Genomic DNA, 20349 nt, shown 5'->3' with positions numbered 1-20349 from the left:
CCCAGTGGCTTCTGCAGGAGGGGCTGAGAGATGCCCCCTTCCAGAGACCCCTGGAGGACAGCTGCCGGTCAGCGTAGGCACTGCTGAGCAAGGTCACTCAAAGTAGGGCTTCCCAGACTTGGGCCTGCAGCTGTTTTGGGACTACAGTTCCCATCATCCATGACCACTGGTCCTGCTAGTAGGGATGATGGGAGTTGTAGTCCAAAAAACAACAACAGCTGGAGACCCAAGTTTGGGAAACTAAGCGCGCAGATCAGTCCTGAGATTATAAGAACATGGGAACAGCCTGCTGGATCAGGCCATATGGTACAGCATCCTCTTCTCACAGTGGCTAACAAGATGCCTGTGCGAAACCAGCTGGCAGGATCCAAGCACAAGAGCAACTCTGCTTTTCTGCAGTTTCCAGCAACTAGGATTCAGCCATGGAGGCAGAGCACAGCCATCTTGGCTGGTAGCTGCCAGCAGCCCTCTCTTCCTCCATGAATTGGTCCAATCCTCTTTTCAAGCTATCCAGTTGGGGTGGCCATCCCTGTGTCCTGTGGCAGGGAGTTCCGCAGCTTAAGCTAGGATTTGTGTGCAGAAGGGCTTCCTTTTCCCTGTCCTGACTCTTCCGGCATTTCGCTTCCTTAGATGCCCACCCGCTTCAGTGTTACGAGAGCGGTCTCTGCCCACTATCTCTGTGCCATGCATCATTCCACAAACTCCTTATCGTGCCTCCTCTTTCCTGACAGTGGAAACAGGGACGCTCTTGGCGCAGCAGCTCCTTGCGAGAGGCGTGCTCTGTGAGGCAGCGTCCAAAATAGCCCCAGCCTGCGTGGCGCAGGCTGGTAATCCTTCCCCGAGTCTCCCAGCCCTACATGTGAACTCCAAAGAGATTGATGTGTGTGTTAGAGTAAACAGGCCAGCGATCCGGCAGGCTCTCTTGATGATGGCCTGGGTCATTCCTGGGGAACAGCCTTCGGTGCACAGGGGGCCTTTGTCCCTCTCCTCAGCTGCTCTGCTGCGCTGACTTCTGGAACGGGGCTTCTCTGTCTGCTCAGGATTAGTCACTGGACCAGCCGTAACCCGAACCTCAAAGCGTTGGCGTCCGGCGCTGGCGGCGTCCGGCGCTCAGCCCAAAGGCTCAGAGAAACCAGAGCCTGTGGAATGCATATGCTGTGCAGGACTGTTCCTGGCCAGCGGCCCCCGCCCCCCCAAACGAGGCCTTGCCGGGCTGGAGACACACGTCCGGAAGGCTGCCAGTTGGTGGCAGAGCAGCCGTGCCAACATTTGACGCCTGGAGCCGGAAAAATGCAGGTGGGACGAGGCCAGAGCAGCCTTTTCCCTAACCTGGGGCTCTCTGGGTGTTGTTGGACTACAACTCCCATCAGCCCTTGCCATGGCAGTCGTGCTCCTATGAGCCTCAGCACCATGGCTGTGCTAGCTGATAGGAGTTGGGGGCCCAAAACGTTGATGCCGAAATCCAGCATCGCCTGAGCTCTGTGAGTGCAGCTTTCTCCCAATTGAAGCGCAGAGTGTTTGAGGACCGGGACATTTGCAGGGAAACCAAAATGCTTGTTTACAAAGCTATTGTACTACCAACCTTACTGTACGCTTGTGAAACGTGGACCACTTATAAACGCCATCTCCAACTACTTGAAAGATTCCATCAATGGTGTCTCCGAAAAACTTTACACATCACTTGGGAAGACAGGTGAACTAATGGCAGTGTACTGGAAGAAGCAAAGATCACCAGTGTTGGAGCAAAGATTCTTCAACATCAACTTCATTGGACTGGTCATGTTGTGTGGATGCCTAATTATCAACTTCCAAAGCAACTAATCTAACTTAAAAATGGAAAGCGTAATGCTGGTGGTCAACAAAAGAGGTTTAAAGACTGTCTCAAGGCAAATCTTTAAAAATGTAGTATAAACACTGACAATTGGGAAACACTGGCCTGCGAGCGCTCCAGTTGGAGAACAGCCTTTACCAAAGGTGTCATTGGCTTTGAAGACACTCGAACTCAGGACGCAAGGGAGAAACGTGCTAAGAGGAAGGCACGCTTGGCAAACCCTCACCGTCATCAACTCCCGCCCGGAAACCAATGTCCCCACTGTGGAAGGACGTGTGGATCCAGAATTGGCCTCCACAGTCACTTATGGACTCACTTTTAAAGCCGTGTTTATGGAAGTCAATCTTACCTGTTTAGGGAAGCTTTTAATGTTTAATAAGCTATTGTATTTTAATATTCTGTTGAAAGCCGCCCAGAGTGGCTGGGGAAACCCAGCCAGATGGGCGGGGTATAAATAATAAATTATTATAAATTATTATTATTACTCGGCTACAAGGGATCGCCAGAGAAGAAGAGGCCTAAAACAGCTGGAGTGGGGGAACAGGCCAGGGCAGAGCAGGTATTTGAGGAACCCCTGGGACTTGCAAGTCGTAGCTCAGCATCATCCAGTCCATCACAGCAAGCATGGCCAATGGGCAGGGATGATGGGAGTTGTAGTCCAACAAGATCTCCAGGGTCGAAGGTTCCCCATTCCTGCTGTAGAGCGGGGCTAGTTTGCCTGTTCGTTGCGAGGCCCCTTGGGAGTGTGCATGGTTTATCGTTGCCCACGCAGCGCCCCCAAGTGCTGCAGCTCAGGGAAGAGGGAAGAGATACAGGCACTCAATATAATAATAATAATAATTTATTATTTATTCCTCAGCCACTCTGTGCGGCTTTCAACAGAATATTAAAATACAATAGTCTATTAAACATTAAAAGCTTCCCTAAACAGGGCTGCCTTCAGATGTCTTCTAAAAGTCTGGTTTTTCTCTTTGACATCTGGTGGGAGGGTGTTCCACAGGGCGGGTGCCACCACCGAGAAGGCCCTCTGCCTGGTCTCCTGTAGCTTGGCTTCTCACAGTGAGGGAACCGCCAGAAGGCCCGCAGCGCTGTACTTCAGTGTCCGTGCAGAATGATGGGGATGGAGACTCTCCTTCAGGTATGGGCAGATGTGCAGAATGTCATAACCTTGGCACTGCCAGTCAAAGATAGCAAGTTGGAGATGGCTTGAGAGACACCTGTCTCCACCAGCGATGGTGGCAATTCTGTGTTAGACTCTCCACCTCTGCAGGCAGAATGGCAACCGTTCATTTAGAGGGCTGGAGGATGAAGGGGGCTGTACCCCTTACCTCTTAGCACCCTCCAGCTAATCCTGCCACCCACTTTGGGAACGACAGATCTAGAGGGCAAAGCGGTTTGGCAAAGCCGAAAGTTCTTGCATGCAAAAACGGCCAGTGCTGTGTTTCTGAATACCTGCTTGCTGGTTCCCCACAATGGTCAACTGGTTGGGCACTGTGAGCAATAACTGGAAGCTGGACTTGATCCCTTTGGCCTGATCCAGCAGGGGGTTGGACTCGATGACCCTTGTGGTCTCTTCCAACTCTATGATTCTATGATTCTATGAACCGGCTGCTCTTTTGTTCCTGCTCTTTCCTTTCTGCGGGGCAGATTCCCGCTAGATTGCGGCCCCAGCCTCTCGCCGGCGGCTTTTCTCCGAAGGTCGCCGATAACCAGCCGGAACAAAAGCGGCGTTGCAAAATGGAGGCCGCAAAAAAAGCCTCTTTTGCCGCCTGCCTAAACTCTGGCGGCTCCTAATAAGAATTCGAGAGGCGCGTTGGAGAGCCTTTGCAAAGAAGATGGTTACGAGGCTTTTGTCCCCTGAAGGGTCAGCGAGACCCAGGCGTTTTTGGCAGGCTTCCCTGGTGATGAGGGGTGGGGGGGGGGAGGAAGGGGGAATCGGCAGCTTCGGAGATGGGAGGAATTTCGGGTTGGATGTTTTAACTTGGAGATGTTTCGCAGGAGCCAAATTTGAGCAGCTGCTTTTGCTGGGGTGCTGACTCAGAGCTTGCTGCTGAATCACCATCTCCGCTTCCTGCCTCGAGTGGGTGTCCTTTTCTCAGAAGACACTTCTCCTTCTGCTTCCGAATTGTAGCGGGGGGGGGTGTCGGGGGGGCGGGCCGACTGCAAAAGCAGCAGCTCTGTATTTCCTGGGGTCAGGTGGGGACGACAGCGGCTCTTTTCTCTGAAAAGAGTCGTGTGACGCTCTGCAGCAGGCCAGAGGGGGGTGCTTTTACCAGCTCGGTCTGCTTTGCCAACTGCAGCCGTTCCTGGGAGACCCTGACCACACACTGGCTACCTCAAGGCTGGACTACTGTAAGGCGCTCTTTGTGGGGCTGCTCCTGGGGGCTGTTCGGAAGCTCCCCCTGGTGCAGAATGCTGCTGCCAGATTGCTGACGGGAGCTTCTAGTCGAGAACATGTGGCCCCATTGTTGAAACAGCCACACTGGTGGCCCACTTACTGCCAACCCAGGTTCAAGGTCCTTGTGTTAATTTACAAAGCCCTGAATAACTTACGTCCGGGGGTACCTCAAAGATCTCCTGAACGCTGACATCCCAGCTTGATCACTGAGATCATCCGCACAAGCATCTCTCGTCATGAGGCTCGTTTGACAATAACGAGAAACTGAGCCTTTAGTGTCATTGACCAAGTCCTGTGGAACTCTCTGCCACTGGAGATTCAGTGGTCGCATTGTGTGCCAACTTCCAAACGCCTGCTGAAAACATTGCTATTCTGCCAGGCCTGTGCAGCAAATAAGAATACATCTTTGTATCCTTTTTTTCCAAATGCTGATAACATTTATTTAAAAAGAAAGAAAGAAAGAAAGAAAGAAAGCTGCTGCGATCTTTGGATGAAGGGTTGTATATAAGATTTTACTTTCTTGGGTTCCATGATCACTGCAGATGGTGACAACAATTTTCAATTTCGTTGTTCCCTATGGGACAATGACAATAAAGATCGTATTGTATCGTATTGTTTGTGGAAACTTAAGGAGGCAGAAGTGCTAACGCAGAATGGGGTGTAGCTTAGCCATAAGGCTGGGCCTCTGTCGAAGAGACGGTCTTGCTGCTGGGTCCCCTGGCTCAGTGTATTCCGCCTTCAAGGTTTGCCGGGGGTGGGCTAGATGACCTCTGGTGTCGTACAGTTCTATGATTCTGGGAGGGCCAGAGGTCTCAGTCCCAGCCTTGCTGCTTGAAATCCCTTTTTCTTTCCGAATGGGGGAGGCTGGAGGCTGCGCCTTGGAGCTTCCGCATGCAGAGCAGCTGATTTGCTGCTGAGCTAGGAGGCTTCCCTCTCTCTAAAGCTGTTTTGGAGAAGAAAATTGGGCCGCAGGGTGGATGCGGCACAGGGACACATCCTTGCCTTTGCCACGAGGCTTTTGTGTACACTACACAGCCGCCAACGCCCTTGTGCCTGATTGCCCTGCCTCTACATTTCTCCTCCCCAGGCTGCAAGCTGGTGCCAATTATTCATCTCCTTTGCCTTCTGAATAATACATTCACCTGTGCATTGAGTGGGGGCCTTTCTCTGGTCAGGAGAGGAGAAAGGAGAAGGGGCGTAATTTTCAGAGTTCGGGAACTGGCTCCCCGTCTCTCTCTCTCTCTGAACTTTTGCAGAGATCAGAGCTGTGAATGTTCACCTTGTCTCCCGTTGCCTTGCAACATCGTGCTTTTCATTTGGCTTCGAGCAATCAACGGCGGAAGTGCCTTGTGTGACACGGAAAATTCATTATACCTGCGATCTTTAATTTGGCTCGTTAAAGAAGATAATCGTCTCAGTTTATTTGTTTTTTCGCTCCGGTTCCTGATGCAACTAGTGACCCCATTCCTGCCAGGAAACTTTTGCCGCCCCGAGTGGCTGGGAGAATCCAGTCATATGGGTGGGGGGTGGTATAAATAGTGAAATTATTATTTGCCAAGCTGGTGCCTGCAAGAGGGAGCCGGGTGCGAGAGAGCTCTCCTGCAGTTTCCAGCAACTGGTAATCGTAAGCATCAGGAATATCTTTCTGATGGTAGGAACCATCAGAACTTCCAACTCCACAATTCCATGATTCTAAAAGCGGCCTTTTGTTTCCGTTCAGCTCTGTGACAGGGATGAATTTCCCCCTTTGCTGTGTCTGCATCAGAGGCCAGCCCTGTCTGCAGCCCAGCCCAAGCTTCCCAGCCCCCGATAATTTTAATGTTTAGCTATGCAAAGCCCTCGTGGTTTGCCTCTCATTTGCAAGGACGTGTCGGGTCCCCGAGCGATGTGTTTTGTATATTCTGTTTTGCATAATTCACGCATGGTGCTCCAAAGCGCCAGAGAGTCTTGCAACAGCAGCTGCCCAGGGTGAAGCCGCCTTTCGCGTAGTTAATCTTTGGAACTCCCTGCCCCAGGAGACAGCGATGGCTTTAAAAGAGGGATGGATTCAACTAGGACGGCTGTGTTCTTCCTCTATGGCTGGATGCAGCGATGCTTCTGAATCCCAGCTGCTGGAAACCACAGGAGGGGGAGAATTGGTGCTGTGTTCAAATCCTGCTTTCGGGTTTCCCATAATGGGCATCTAGTTGGCCCCTGTGAGAACAGGTTGCTGGACTTGGGGTGTCACTGGCCTAATGCAGCAGTTCTCTTATTATGTTCTTAATCTGCCGGAGGGCTTGCCTTGCTTTCTCCGCCTCCCTCCAGCAGCCAGGGTATAGCACATCGGGAGCGAGAGGCAGGGTCTTTTCGGTTGTGGCTCCTGAGTTGCGACACAGGGAAGTTCATCTCCCCCTCCCCTTTTTAACTGGTCTCTGGAGACTGTGCTCTTTCAGTGGGTAATTTATAAAATAATATATAGAGCCCTGTAGTCGGCGTGTGGGCAGCCTTTCGGCCATTTGGCAATGCTGGACTCCAGCTCCCATCAGCCCCAACCAGAACAACCACAGGATGCTGGGGCTGATGGGAGTTGTAGTCCAAAACGTGGGAGGGGGTGGCCGGGTTGGTGTTTTTATGTCAAGCAGCAAAGACTAAACCCAGGCACACGTTTGGCAAGATTCTTTGACCTGCAGTTTTTTTTTATTGTTTTCATTTGTGCAATTGCTTCTGACGTGTTTTTGCACTGTAAATCGCTTTGAGATGCCTCGCAGAAAGCAATTTAATAAATAATAATAATAATAATAATAATAATAATACAGTGGTGCCCCGCAAGACGAATGCCTCGCAAGACGGAAAACCCTCAAGACAAAAGGGTTTTCCGTCTGCAGAGGCGCTTCGCAAGACAAATTTCCCTATGGGCTTGCTTTGCAAGACGAAATTTGACGAAAATTTTTGGGTTTTTTCCCCCGCTCCCAAACCCCTTTTTCTGAAGTGCTAAGCTGCTAATAGCATTTTAGCAGCAAAACCGCTAATCCCTTCAGCCTTTAATAGGCGTTAATAGCCCTTAAACTGTCAATAGCGCTAATAGCGCTAATCCGCTAATGGGCTTGCTTCGCAAGACGAAAAAACCGCAAGACGAAAAGACTCACGGAACGGATTCTTTTCGTCTTGCGAGGCACCACTGTAATAATAATAATAATAATAATAATAATAATAATAATAATAATGTACACCCACTTAAAAAATAAATAAATCTCAGGGCGGTTCACAGAATAAAGTACAAGATAAAAACACAAGTCAATAATTAAAGCCCAAAGAAACAGCAACCGCCCCCTTCCCACAGACCCATTAAAAAGGCTGTAGAATATTAATCAGCCCAAGGCCTGGTGGAAGAGGAACATTTGTGAGTTTGTAAGATCTAGGCAGTGCCTCTGAGCATGTGTTTTTTTCTTCCTGGGTTGGTGCTTTTAATTTGCCCCTGATTTAAACGCGACCCATCGCAAATGCCCGGAGATCAGGGTTGTCCAGATCAGGGTGTGTGGTAGGTTCATGTAAGGGAGAACGAAGCCCCAAAACTTCCCATTTTGGAGATTTGAGTTCTTCTCTAGCTTCACCTCAATAGTCATCCCCCTGTTTTAAACCTCTCTTTCTCTCCCCAAATCCTTTTGTTGTTGCCATAGATTCCAGAAGCATGTCCACACCTACCGGATCTTGCCGGATGAAGAGGATTTCCTGGCCGTGCAGGTGAGCTCCGTACCTCTCGCCGCCTCCTTTTGCAGAGTTTGTGTAGATTCCGTTGCTTCCGGTGACGGTTGCGCACGAAGATCTGTGGCTTTATGTACCCAAAATGCTGTTGTTTGTTTCTGGATGGAATTCTCTGCACACTTTTGAAGGAAATGGTTCGGGGGGGGGGGAGGGCATAAGCAGTTCCAGTAGCATGGGAGAATCCCGAAATCAGTTCTGAAAGACGAAGGACTCCTCACGGTACACCAGCCTTAGAGGCGCACTCCCAAGATGTTTCAAACTACCCTTCCCATCCTCCTCAACCAGCAGGGCCTGCTCCCATCAGCTTCCCAGTGTCACATGGCAAGTGGTACCCAGGAATTATGGGGGTTGTAGTCTGAAACTCATCTGCCATGGAATTATGGGGGTTGGACTAGATCAGGCAAACTTGGCCCTCTAGATGTTTTGGGACTACAACTCCCATCATCCCTAGCTAACAGGACCAGTGGTCAGGGATGATGGGAATTGTAGTCTCAAAACATCTGGAGGGCCGAGTTTGCCTATGCCTGGACTAGATGATCTGGGGGGGGGGGGTCCCCTTCCAAACCTGCAGAACCTACAATTCTGTGATTCTATGAAGTCCAAAATGGCATAAGGCTGCTGTTCCTAAACAATGCGATTCAATGGGACCAGTGGCGTAGCGTGGGGGGTGCAGGGGGGGGGGCGGCCGCACCGGGCGCAACATCTGGGGGGGCGCGCTCGCAATGGCAGCTCTCTGCCCCTACCTGGCTCACTCACTCTCTCTCACTGCAGTGCTGGCTGTGCGAATCCGATCCGAGCCGCTGGGTCGCTGCCCACTGTGGAGGGCAGGGTGCCAGGCGTTCGGTGCAGTGAGAGAGTGAGGGACTATCTGGGGGAGGGACAGTGCAGCGGGGGGGGGGCGCAAATTACTTGCCTTGCCCCGGGTGCTGACAACCCACGCTACGCCACTGAATGGAACTCCCTGTTATAGAATCATAGAAGCTGAAGAATTGGAAGGGGACCTTTCCCCGAGGGTCACCTAGCCCAACCCCTGCAATGCAGGGATCTTTGTGCCCAGTGTGGGTTTCGAACCCACAACGCTGAAACTAAAGAGCCTCATGCTCTGCCGACTGAGCTTTATAACCGTTTAACATTCAGGGCAACGTTCAGCGACGTGCGGAGTGGAAAAGAAGGTGGCTCTTGCCCAGGGGTTTATGCCCTTGGCTGGCAAAGACAGAAGGTTGGGGGGTGGGCTCCGCGCTGTGCGCCTGTGAGCGCAGGCCAGGAGGTCCCCTGGGACGTGAGCGACGATTCTCCCTCCTGACCACGGAATGGGTGATCCTTTAGCCCAGCGTTGTCTCCAGGGCAGAGCAGGGGTTGGCAGGAGCCCTGCAGATGCCCACACACTGCTGATCTTGGCAGGAAGTCTGCCTGGCTCAGGCGATGGTTCATTTATAGCACAACAGTAACCTCATTGTGCCGTCCAAGCCGGCAGGAAAAAGTGAGCCCTGGAGGGGGGGGGGGGCGGCTGAAAGGAGGACATTCCCCAGGTCCAACCCCCCCTTGCTGCCCAGCTTGTGTTGCAGAATCCTAAGCAAGCCCAGGAGCCTGCCCTCTCTGCCTGCGCCGCGGCTGGGGGAAAGCGGGGGGGGGGGTAGTGGGTGCTGGTGGGGGAAGGAAAGCCCCCATCCACCAACTGATCGTAGTGGCTTCACCCTGCCCAATCAGGGAATTCTCAGCAGGCATTTCCTGTTTTGGGCTCCAGAGGTTGGCGAGGCTTTTAAATGGTTAGAAATCAGTTTTGTAAGCCTGTCTGTGTCCATACCGCCTTCGGTGGGTGGGGGGTCATAGGATAGGATCATAGAATTGGAAGGGACCCCGAGGATCATCTAGTCCAACCCCCTGCAATGCAGGAATACGCAGATGCCCCATACAGGGATCGAACCTGCAACCTTGGCATTATCAGCATCACACTCTAACCAACTGAGCCATCTTGTCAGGGGGTGCGGAGAAGCACACATGCATCGGCAGGGGGTTGGACTAGATGACTCTTGGGGTGCCCCCCCCTCCCAGCTCTGTGATTCTATGTGGCGCCCATCCCTGCGACGCTGAACTAATCTCAGTTCGTTGCACAGAAAAGCCAGCGCTGTGGCTTGAATAAGCAGCAGCCTCTGGTCCTTGGCTTGTGGGAAGGAAAATCTTCTTCAAAGAGCCACTGATTCCTGCCCCCTCTGCTCTTTACACTTGGCTTTTGGAGTTACCCGGGCACTGCTTGGCCTCGCTGCTTCCGTTTGCAAGCTCAGAAGGTGCTCAGAATTCGCTTTCTGTATTAAAAAAACAAAACGGGGAGTGCAGGTTCTCAGAGCCGAGCTGGTCCCTGTTTGCCAAGGTAATGAGAAAACCGCTGAGGGTATTGAGTGGGGAGGGTGCTCATCCTTTCTCCCCCCCCCCCCAGCAAGTGACGCTCACCACCAATTGGTTTCAGAGCCTGGTTGTGGGAGAGAGCTTTTCAAAACAACCTTAAGAGGATTTGGCGGGGGGGGGAGGGAAGGATTGTTAGGGTCTTAAAATTTGCAAGGGAATAAATTAATTTATCTAGAGGTGATTTTTTGGGGGGAGGGTTGTGTGTCACGAAGAGGGGTTGCTGATGTTTTAATGTATTTTTAATATTTTGTTGGAAGCCGCCCAGAGTGGCTGGGGAAACCCAGCCAGTTGAGCGGGGTAGAAATAATATATTATTATTATTATTATTATTATTATTATTATTATTATTATTATTAGGCAGTCTGAGGTTTAGACCCCCCCCTTCCCAAATGCAGACCCCCCCATCTAGAGATGCCCAGGATTAGAGCAAGGGGCATCTCTCTTGCATGCCCCCCACCACTGAGCTCCTCCCATGTTTGTGGGGTGAGTAAAAACAACCTTTATCAAGTGTTTTCACTTTAGTGGGGTTGAAACTGCTCTGAAGCCCTCCCAGTTCAATCCTGTCTTCATAGGCACAGGTTGCGCTGAGTTCAGGTCTTCTCCCGCCTTGGGCGACCTGCCAGAGGTGTTTTGTGATGGAGCTAAGAGCCCTTTTGCAGTCACAAGGGACAGACTGACCTCTGTCACTTCCTGGTTCCTGAGCAGTAGCTTCTGTCCTCCTGATCTCCCCCCAGCGGTGACGCTTGTGGGCTGGCAGCGGCGCTCGAGGAAGTCTGCCTGTGACCTTTGTGCCGTGGGAAGCTCTTTGGCTCAGAGCACGGCCTCGGGGACAAAGGGACCTGGTGGGAGGTGTCGTGCCAAACATCTAGGGTGGGGAAGAGCATTGTGTTTTCTGCATGAGGTTCAAGGAGATCTGCTTGCGGTGAAAGGTTAGAATTAAGGGACAGAGAAATGGCTCTGATACTTCCTCATTGATGATACTTCTCTGTCTGCCCTGCGTTCAAAACGACTGGTGGATTATGAAGGGCGAATTTTGCATTACAGTGGTACCTTGGTTCTCAAGCTTGATCCGTTCCGGAAGTCCATTCCAAAACCAAAGCGTTCCAAAACCAAGGCGCGCTTTCCCATAGGAAGTAATGCAAAATGGATTAAACCATTCCCGGCTTTAAAAACAACCCCTAAAACAGCCATTTAACATGAATTTTGCTATCTAAATGAGATTACTGATCCATAAAATGAAAGCAATAATCTATGTCCTGTACTATAAAATAAATAAGACAGTACAGTGGTACCTCGGGTTACGTACTTAATTCATTCTGGAGGTCCATTCTTAACCTGAAACTGTTCTTAACCTGAAGCACTACTTTAGCTAATGGGGCCTCCCGCTGCTGCCGCTGCACCGCCGGAGCACGATTTCTGTTCTCATCCTGAACCAAAGTTCTTAACCCGAGGTACTATTTCTGGGTTAGTGGAGTCTGTAACCTAAAGCATATGTAACCTGAAGCGTATGTAACCCAAGGTACCACTGTATTGTAGATGATAAAAATTAAAATTATTATTATTTTCTTACCTGCACTGATGATAGTCATTGTTTGGATGGGGGGCTTTTATCCATTTCCGCAGTCACACAATCAATCAGTAGCTGAACTGGGTTCCACACAGTCGCAAAAACAAATTAACCAAAAAAGCCACAAAAACACAAAATAAAAAGCAAAAACAAAAGCGCCAAGCTTAATCCGTTCCGGAAGTCCGTTTGACTTCTGAAATGTTCAAAAACGAAGGCACAGCTTCTGATTGGTGCAGGCACCCCGGAAACAATAGCCGACAGCCGCATCGGACGTTTGGCTTCCAAAAATCGTTTGAAAACCAGAACACTTACTTCCGGGTTTTGGAGTTTGAGAACCAAAGCGTTTGAGAACCGAGGTACCATGGTATTATCCCATCACCCGATACAGTTCTGCAAGGTACTTACAAAGGCATTGAGCGGAAACATCTAAAACCAGTCACTCTGTTTTGAAAAAAGATGAAAAACTTCCAAGGGAGATTCAATGTGTTAATGGCTGATTTGAGCTTCCTGCTTCTTGCAGTCGGATTTCTCCCCCTCTGTGTCAATGGCTAGCAGTTGTAAAAGCAACAGCTTTCTACAAGTCTTAGGGTTCCCTTATAAAGTACATTTACCGCTTTAATGAATATATTTTGTTATTACTCAGCACTGACAAATTCCTCACTGTTGTGACATTTCCCCCCCTCCTTTTACAATTCCATCTCCTTATTTCAGGACAGGGGAGGTTGTATAATTTGTTCCTTGCCGACCGCAGCCAGGTGGGCTGGCAATCCATTTACAGTGGTACCCCGCAAGACGAATGCCTCGCAAGACGGAAAACCCGCTAGACGAAAGGGTTTTCCATTTTTCGATGCGCTTCGCAGGATGAATTTCCCTATGGGCTTGCTTCGCAAGACGAAAATGTCTTGCGAGTCTTGAGATTTTTTTTTGCTCCCCACCCCCTTTTTCTAAGCCGCTAAACCGCTAATAGCCTTTTAGCAGCTAATCCACTAATCCCTTAAGCCTTTAATAGCCGCTAATAGCCGCTAATAGCCGCTAAACCGCTAATAGCGCTAATCCGCTAAGCCGCTAATAGGGTTGCTTCGCAAGACGAAAAAAACGCTAGACGAAGAGACTCGCAGAACGAATTAATTTCGTCTTGCGAGGCACCACTGTAATTTCATCTCTGCAGAAGCTCAAGGATGCCCTATCTCACCAGGTTAACACTGACCCCTATAATGGGTAGGCAAACTAAGGCCCGGGGGCCAAATCCAGCCCAATCGCCTTCTATATCTGGCCCACGTGTTTTTACATGAGTAGAATGTGTGCTTTTATTTTGAATGCATCTCTGGGTTATTTGTGGGGCATAGGAATTCATTCATTATTTTTTTTTCAAAATACAGTGGACGCTCGGATTGCAAACATAATCCATGCGGGATGCACGTTCGCAACCCGCAGCGTTCACAACCCACGCTTGCACGTCTGCGCATGCACGGGTTATGACTCAGCACTTCTGCGCATGCGGAAAGCACAATTTAGCGCTTCTGCACATGTGCGACCGCCGAAACCCGGAGGTAACCCATTCTGGTACTTCCAGGTTTCAGTGGTCCGCAACCCGAAAAAATGCAACCTGAAGCATCTGTACCCTGAGTTATGACTGTATAGTCCGGGCCCCCACAAGGTCTGAGGGGCAGTGGACCGGCCCCCTGCTGAAAAAGTTTGCTGACCCCTGAATGGCATCCCCCAAAATAATGTTGTATGTTAGGGGTGCTGAGAGCTGATAGGAGACACTCTCTTCCCAGAGTTACAATTCTTAGAGAGGTTTTAACAACGAATACAACTGGGGAGGCAGCGCATAGATGGCTAGTTGCCATCAACAGCCCTCTCCCACTCCATAGGTTTGTCTGTTACTATTTTAAAGCCATCCAGGTTGGTGGTCGTCACTGCCTCCGGTGGCAGGGAGTTCCGCAGTCCCTGAGTTCTAGTGCCATGAGAGAGGAAGAACAATGTTTATCCGCTTCCTCTGTGCCAAGCCTCTTTCCTGCTGCCTCTTTCTTGCATTTTCTCCATACCTAAAAATCCTAAGCATCCTTTTTGAGGTGAGGCAACCAGAACGTCTTTCTCTTTGCCCTGACGGGTCCTGCTCCCTCCTTCCCCTGCAGACATCTCAAGGGGTCCAGGTGAGGCGGTTCAAGACCCTGAGCGACCTCATCACCCTCTACCTGCAGCCGAACCAAGGCCTTGTCTGCACGCTGCTCTTCCCTGTGGAACGGGAGAAGGACAAGGAGAATGTGGACGACAGGGACTACTCAGGTACAAGCACACCTTTGAACCCCAACCCGCAGGTGGTCGATCTTGTCTGCTCCCCTCTCAAAAGCCCTTTGCACCAATGGGGACAGGAAGACCCTTACCTTAGGGCAGTGTTGGCCAAACTCGGATCTCCAGCTGTTTGGGGACTACAATCCCCATCATCCCTGACCACTGGTCCCCTTAGCTAGGGATGATGGGAGCTGTAGTCCAAAAACAGCTGGAGACCCAGGTTTGGCCAACACTGCCTTAAAGGTAAAGGGACCCCTGACCATTAGGTCCAGTCGAGGCCGACTCTGGAGTTGCGGTGCTCATCTCGCTTTATTGGCTGAGGGAGCCGGCGTACAGCTTCCAGGTCATGTGGCCAGCAGGACTAAGCCGCTTCTGGCGAACCAGAGCAGCGCATGGAAACGCCGTTTACCTTCCTGCGGGAACGCTACCTATTTATTTACTTGCACTTTGACGTGCTTTTGAACTGCTAGGTTGGCAGGAGCAGGGACCGAGCAACGGGAGCTCACCCCATTGTGGGGATTCGAACCACTGACCTTCTGATCGGCAAGTCCTAGGCTCTGTGGCTTAACCCACAGTGCCACCCGCATCCTTAACTTGATATTTAAGTGTATATAATTTTTTAAAAATTAAATATACAGGTAACTTTCGAACTCCCTGCCTATTGACCCCAGGAAGGCACCCCCGCTGCCCTCTTTTCGGCACCTGCTTGTTCAGACAGGCCTGCCCACATGTTTAGGAAGCTGGTGTGAGCTTTAATCTGCTTTTAGTTTATTGGTATTCCAACTTTCCAGACGTGTTAATTTATTCCTTCCTGATAGTTTTATTGTTTTTGGGTTTTTCTGTATTAAACAAAACAACAACAACCCTGCCAGCCCACACATTGCAGCTTGGTGATCCTGTTTCAGCTGACCGTTTGCCTTCTGCCTTCCACAGATGGGGAGGACGAGAAGCCCCCACTGCCGCCCCGATCGGGGTCCACCAGCCTTCCTGCTGGCAGCACTGCCGCCGGCCTGGCTAGCAACGCCCCTGCTGTGCAGGACGGGGCACTCGAAAGGTAAACAACACCCCTTCTGCATCTCCGGAACTCCCTGCCACTTGACATCAGCCAGCCCCTTTTGCTTTACTCCTTTTGGCTAAAAACATTTTTGTTTAGCCTACCCACAAATCATGATATGTTTATAATTTATTGCTGCTTTTAATTTTTTTAAATTGTTCTTACTATTAATTTGTTTTTTATTTTATTAAACAGCTTTGAGGTGTTTTTTTTAATCAAGTGGTGTGTGTGTGTGTGTGTAATATATATATATATTAAAGGGTGTGTGCCGCTGTATATACCCCATGTGAGGATGTGAGCCTCTGCCAGTGGGGTATGCTGGGTTTTTTTTGCTGCCCACCCCCCTTGCAGATGTTGGTGGTCTTTATCCTCCAGGACCGACTGTCCCCTTCCCAAATTTGACCAGGTCCGTTTTCTCTCCCCCTTTAGATGTGATGCAAGATTATCTAAATTTACCTCTGAAAACGTATTTATCTCTTTGTTTCGTTTGTGAACTGCTTCCCATAAAACGGCCTGGTGCAATTTAACATGCACTGAGCCTCCATCGCTCTTGGCACCAAGTAAGAATGTTGAGAGATTCAGGATGCAGCACAGAGTTAAACCGTGGAACTCCTTCCCACAAGAGACAGTGATGGCCAGCAACTAGGATGGCTTTGAAAGAGGTTTAGACAAATTCATGGAGGAGAGGGCTTATCAAGAGCTACTAGCCACGAGCAGCCCTTTCAGGGCAATAATATCCAGAACACCCTTCTTTATACAAAATGATTTTATCTTTTTGAATTTTGCTTTGTTTTTAAATTGCTTTGAGACTTTTCTTAAAAAAAACAAAGCACTCAAATAAAAAATGAATGAATGTATGATAATGGGAAAGTCGCCTTCCCCTCTGCACCTCCGTTGTATCGTAAGAACCTGAGAGGAGACCTGCTGGATCAGGCCCACGGGGACCCATCTAGTCACAGAATCATAGAAATGTAGAGTTGGAAGGGACCCTTAAGGGTCATCTAGTCCAACCCGCCCTGCAAGACAGGGATCTCAACTAAAGCGTCCCTGACAGATAGCCACCCAACCTCTGCTTCAAAACTGCCAAGGAAGGAGAGTCCAGCGTCTTATACTGTCAGAAAGTTCTTCATAACGTTTAGTCAGAATCTCTTTTTCTAGCCACTTGACTGCTCAGTTTCAGGGTGTTCTCTCCCCCCCCCCCATGTGTTGGGATTCTATTCCACTTTTTGCTGCAGATATGTGGATTGTCACATGCCTGTTTACATTCCAGCACGCCTTCAGGACTCCCTGGTCCTGAATGGGATAACTGTGTCCCTGAAGGACCAGGTGCGCAGCCTGGGAGTCATTTTGGACTCACTGCTGTCCATGGAGGCCCAGGTCAATTCTGTGTCCAGGGCAGGTGTCTACCAGCTCCATCTGGTATGCAGGATGAGACCCTACCTGCCTGTAGATTGGCTTGCCAGAGTGGTCCATGCTCTAGTTATTTCTCGCTTGGACTACTGCAATGCACTCTATGCGGGGCTACCTTTGAAGGTTACCCGGAAACTGCAACTAATCCAGATTGCGGCAGCTAGACGGGTGACTGGGAGTGGCAGCTGAGACCATATAAACCGGTCTTGAAAGACCTACATTGGCTCCCAGTACATTTCCGAGCACAATTCAAAGTGTTGGTGCTGACCTTGAAAGCCCTAAACGGCCTCGGCCTTGTATACCTGAAGGAGCGTCTCCACCCCCATCATTCTGCCCAGACACTGAGGTCCAATGCTGAGGGTCTTCTGGTGGTTCCCTCGCTGCGAGAAGTGAGGTTACAGGGAACCAGGCAGAGGGCCTTCTTGGCAGTGGCGTCCGCCCTCCCATCAGATGTCAATAAACAACTATCTGATTTTTAGAAGACACCTGAAGGCAGTTTAGCGAATTTTTTAATGTTTGATCTTTTATTGTGTTGTTAATATCCTTTTGGAAGCCACCCACAGTGGCTGGGGAGTCCCGGCCAGATGGGCAGGGCATAAGTAATATATTATTATTATTATTATTATTATTATTATTATTATTATTATTATTCCTCTTCCAGCACCACCAACGGGCTCAGCACCGTTTCCCACGAGTACCTGAAAGGCAGCTACTCCCTGGACCTGGAGGCTGTGAAGGCTGGGGCCAGCAGCCTGCCCCACCTGAACAAAACCCTTGTCACTTCCTGCAAGCGCCTGCACAGGTGAGATGCGAAAGGGGAGCAGAGCAACGTCCGCCTGCCTGTTGACATAATATGCGGCTGACGAACGGTTGTTTTGGGTAAACAGAGGTGGAAAGAGGGTTGCTGAGAAGACCAGCTCTGCAAATCAGGGCTCAGAGCAGCTGGAAACTTCAAAATAAGCAGAAGCGGTGCTTGCCATTGCATGCAGTTAGTTCAGACAATTAAAGAAAATAATAATAATAATAAAAAAAGCCTCACAGTCTGACAAATGTCTGGGTTGAAGAGCTAGAGAGAGAATAAGGAGAATCAGGAAGTGGGGGGTAGCAGGAAGGACTGCTCTGCCGCAGAAATATAAAACCTGGTTCTTGTTCTTCCAGCGAAGTGGACAAGGTTTTGTCTGGCTTGGAGATCCTGTCTAAGGTGTTTGACCAGCAGAGCTCCCCCATGACCTCCCGGATCTTGCAGCAGGTGGGTGTGGCGAATGAAAGCAGAGAAGCCCCCCCCCAATAACTGAGGGACGGGAGCACCTTTTTCTTCAAGGAAAGATGAAAAACGGCTTTTTTCGGGTTAGGGTAGTGGATTTGACAGAGCTGGAAAAGGTCTAGAGAAGGGAAACAGAAATGAGCATAGGACCGCCCTTGAGATAATGGCACTCCTATCTCCTCCAAGTCTCCTTTTTTCCAGGCTAAACATACCCAACTCCTTCAACTGTTCCTCATCAGGCTTGGTTTCCAGACCTTGGATCATCTTAACTGCCCTTCTCTGCACACCTTCCAGTTTGTCAACATCCTTCTTAAATTGTGGTGCCCAGAACTGGACACAGGACTCCAGGTTGGGGGTCCGATCAAGGCAGGATAGAGCAGGAATATGACTTCCCTTGATCTGGACACTAGACTTCTGTGGATGCAGCCTAGAATAGCGTTAGCCTTTTTTGCTGCTGCGTCACACTGTTGATTCATGACTTGTGGTCCACATGACCCCTAGATCCGTGCCAGGTGCCCCCCCCCAATTTTATATTTGTGCATCTGGTTCTTCCTGCCTAAGTTCAGGAATGAAATCCACTCCGTTTGGGCTTCAATCTGTTAAGGTCATTTTGAATTCCGATTCTACGACATTAGCTGCCCCCCTCCCCCAGTTTGGCGTCCAACTTGCAAACTGGATGAGCACCCCCTCAATTCCTTCAGCCAAGTCATTTAGAGAGGTACATGTTTTGCTCCCCAGGAAGTCCCCCTGAGCCCAAAGGCCTCCGAAAGTGGCCCCGACTGAACCCCGACTGAAGGTGGGCTACTTTTAAGAACCAGTATAGTCTAATGGCTAGAGCGTTGGTCTATTTTCTGGGACAGCAAAGTTTGCATCCCTGCTCAGCCATGACGCTGACTGTGTGTGACCTTCTCTCAGCCCAACCTACCTCACAGGGTTGTTGTGAGGGTTAACTGAAGTCGGGGAGAAGCATGCAGGACACCGTCAGCTCCTGGGAGGAAAAGGTGGGGCGTAAATTGAGCCAAATAAATAAATAAAACTAGACAAATGAGGGTAAGGCTGTCAGTCCCTTATCCTTCCCCGCTCCCTATTCATTTCTCTGATTTTATGTATTTATTTACTAGTCATGATGGCTATTAAATAAATGTTAAAATAAATTTATGTATTTTACTGGTTCAGAGGTAAAGGTAAAGGGACCCCTGACCATTAGGTCCAGTCGCGGACGACTCTGGGGTTGTGGCGCTCATCTCGCTGTATTGGCCGAGGGAGCCGGCGTACAGCTTCCGGGTCATGTGGCCAGCATGACTAAGCCGCTTCTGGCAAACCAGAGCAGCGCACGGAAATGCCCTTTACCTTCCTGCCAGAGCGGTACCTATTTATCTATTTGCACTTTTGACGTGCTTTCAAACTGCTAGGTTGGCAGGAGCAGGGACAGAGCAACGGGAGCTCACCCCGTCGTGGGGATTCGAACCGCCGACCATCTGATCGGCAAGTCCTAGGCTCTGTGGTTTAACCCACAGCACCACCTGCGTCCCTCTAATTCAACGGAATCTGAATCCCGAATCCTGTGAGCTCATTTCTGTTCCCACCTGCTAATTTCTGTTCCCAGTTAGCTGATCCTTGGGGCTTGCAGAGCACAGGGTTTTCACAAGTGCCGACGATGATCAGCTTCACCGAAAAACCTGTGTACAGTGGTACCTCGGGTAACATACGCTTCAGGTTACAGACTCCGCTAACCCAGAAATAGTGCTTCAGGTTAACAACTTTGCTTCAGGATGAGAACAGGAATTGTGCTCCGGCGGCACGGCAGCAGCAGGAGGCCCCATTAACTAAAGTGGTGCTTCAGGTTAAGAACAGTTTCAGGTTAAGAACGGACCTCCGGAACGAATTAAGTACTTAACCCGAGGTACCACTGTATTCATTACCAGCCTGTCCTCCGCGTTCTTTCTGGTTTGCTACTTTAAAAAGCTGTAGAGGCCAATCAGTTCCCGGGCCCCCAAGTGTCTCCTGCCCCTCCTGTGCCAGAAAACGTCTCCCAGGTCTTTGTTTTCCAACCCTCCTTCTTATGGTCCCCAGACGGCCAGCCAAACCGGAGAGCAGGAACTGGAGAGCCTCGTCCTAAAACTGTCCGTCTTGAAGGACTTCCTGTCCAGTATTGAGAAGAAGGTGAGTGCCAGCCATGAAACCTGGCAAGGGGGGGCGCCCTCTGCCCTTCCCCATCTTCTCTGGAAGGAGAATGGGATGGAGCCCCATGCTGGTGCTGCTTGTTAATAATAATAATAATAATAATAATAATAATAATAATAATAATAATAATAATAATAATTTACTATTTATATGCCACCCATCTGGCTGGGTTTCCCCAGCCACCCTGGGTGGCTTCCAACTG

At 50.0% G+C, this 20349-nt stretch overlaps 2 protein-coding genes across 2 annotated transcripts in view; one reads left to right on the top strand and one right to left on the bottom strand.

Moving 5' to 3' along the window:
* The window catches only part of LOC310676834 (tigger transposable element-derived protein 1-like), a gene marked incomplete at its 3' end in the record, with an annotated part of 1439559 nt that overhangs the window by 951076 nt on the left and 468134 nt on the right, over positions 1 to 20349 (bottom strand). The window lies entirely within an intron of this gene.
* INPPL1 (inositol polyphosphate phosphatase like 1) overlaps positions 1 to 20349 on the top strand; it is an 81064-nt gene that overhangs the window by 21723 nt on the left and 38992 nt on the right. The window contains exons 2-7 of the mRNA XM_083436104.1: positions 7886 to 7949; positions 14079 to 14229; positions 15169 to 15289; positions 17361 to 17501; positions 17858 to 17948; positions 20037 to 20126. Of these exons, the coding sequence (XP_083292230.1) occupies positions 7886 to 7949; positions 14079 to 14229; positions 15169 to 15289; positions 17361 to 17501; positions 17858 to 17948; positions 20037 to 20126 (658 nt within the window). The remainder of the gene's footprint in view (positions 1 to 7885; positions 7950 to 14078; positions 14230 to 15168; positions 15290 to 17360; positions 17502 to 17857; positions 17949 to 20036; positions 20127 to 20349) is intronic.

Source organism: Podarcis tiliguerta (genome assembly GCF_965153285.1).
Source record: "Podarcis tiliguerta genome assembly, chromosome: 4".
Taxonomy (NCBI): domain Eukaryota; kingdom Metazoa; phylum Chordata; class Lepidosauria; order Squamata; family Lacertidae; genus Podarcis; species Podarcis tiliguerta.
The sequence above is the reverse complement of the archived record's forward strand: the minus strand, read 5'-3'. Positions and strand labels throughout refer to the sequence as shown.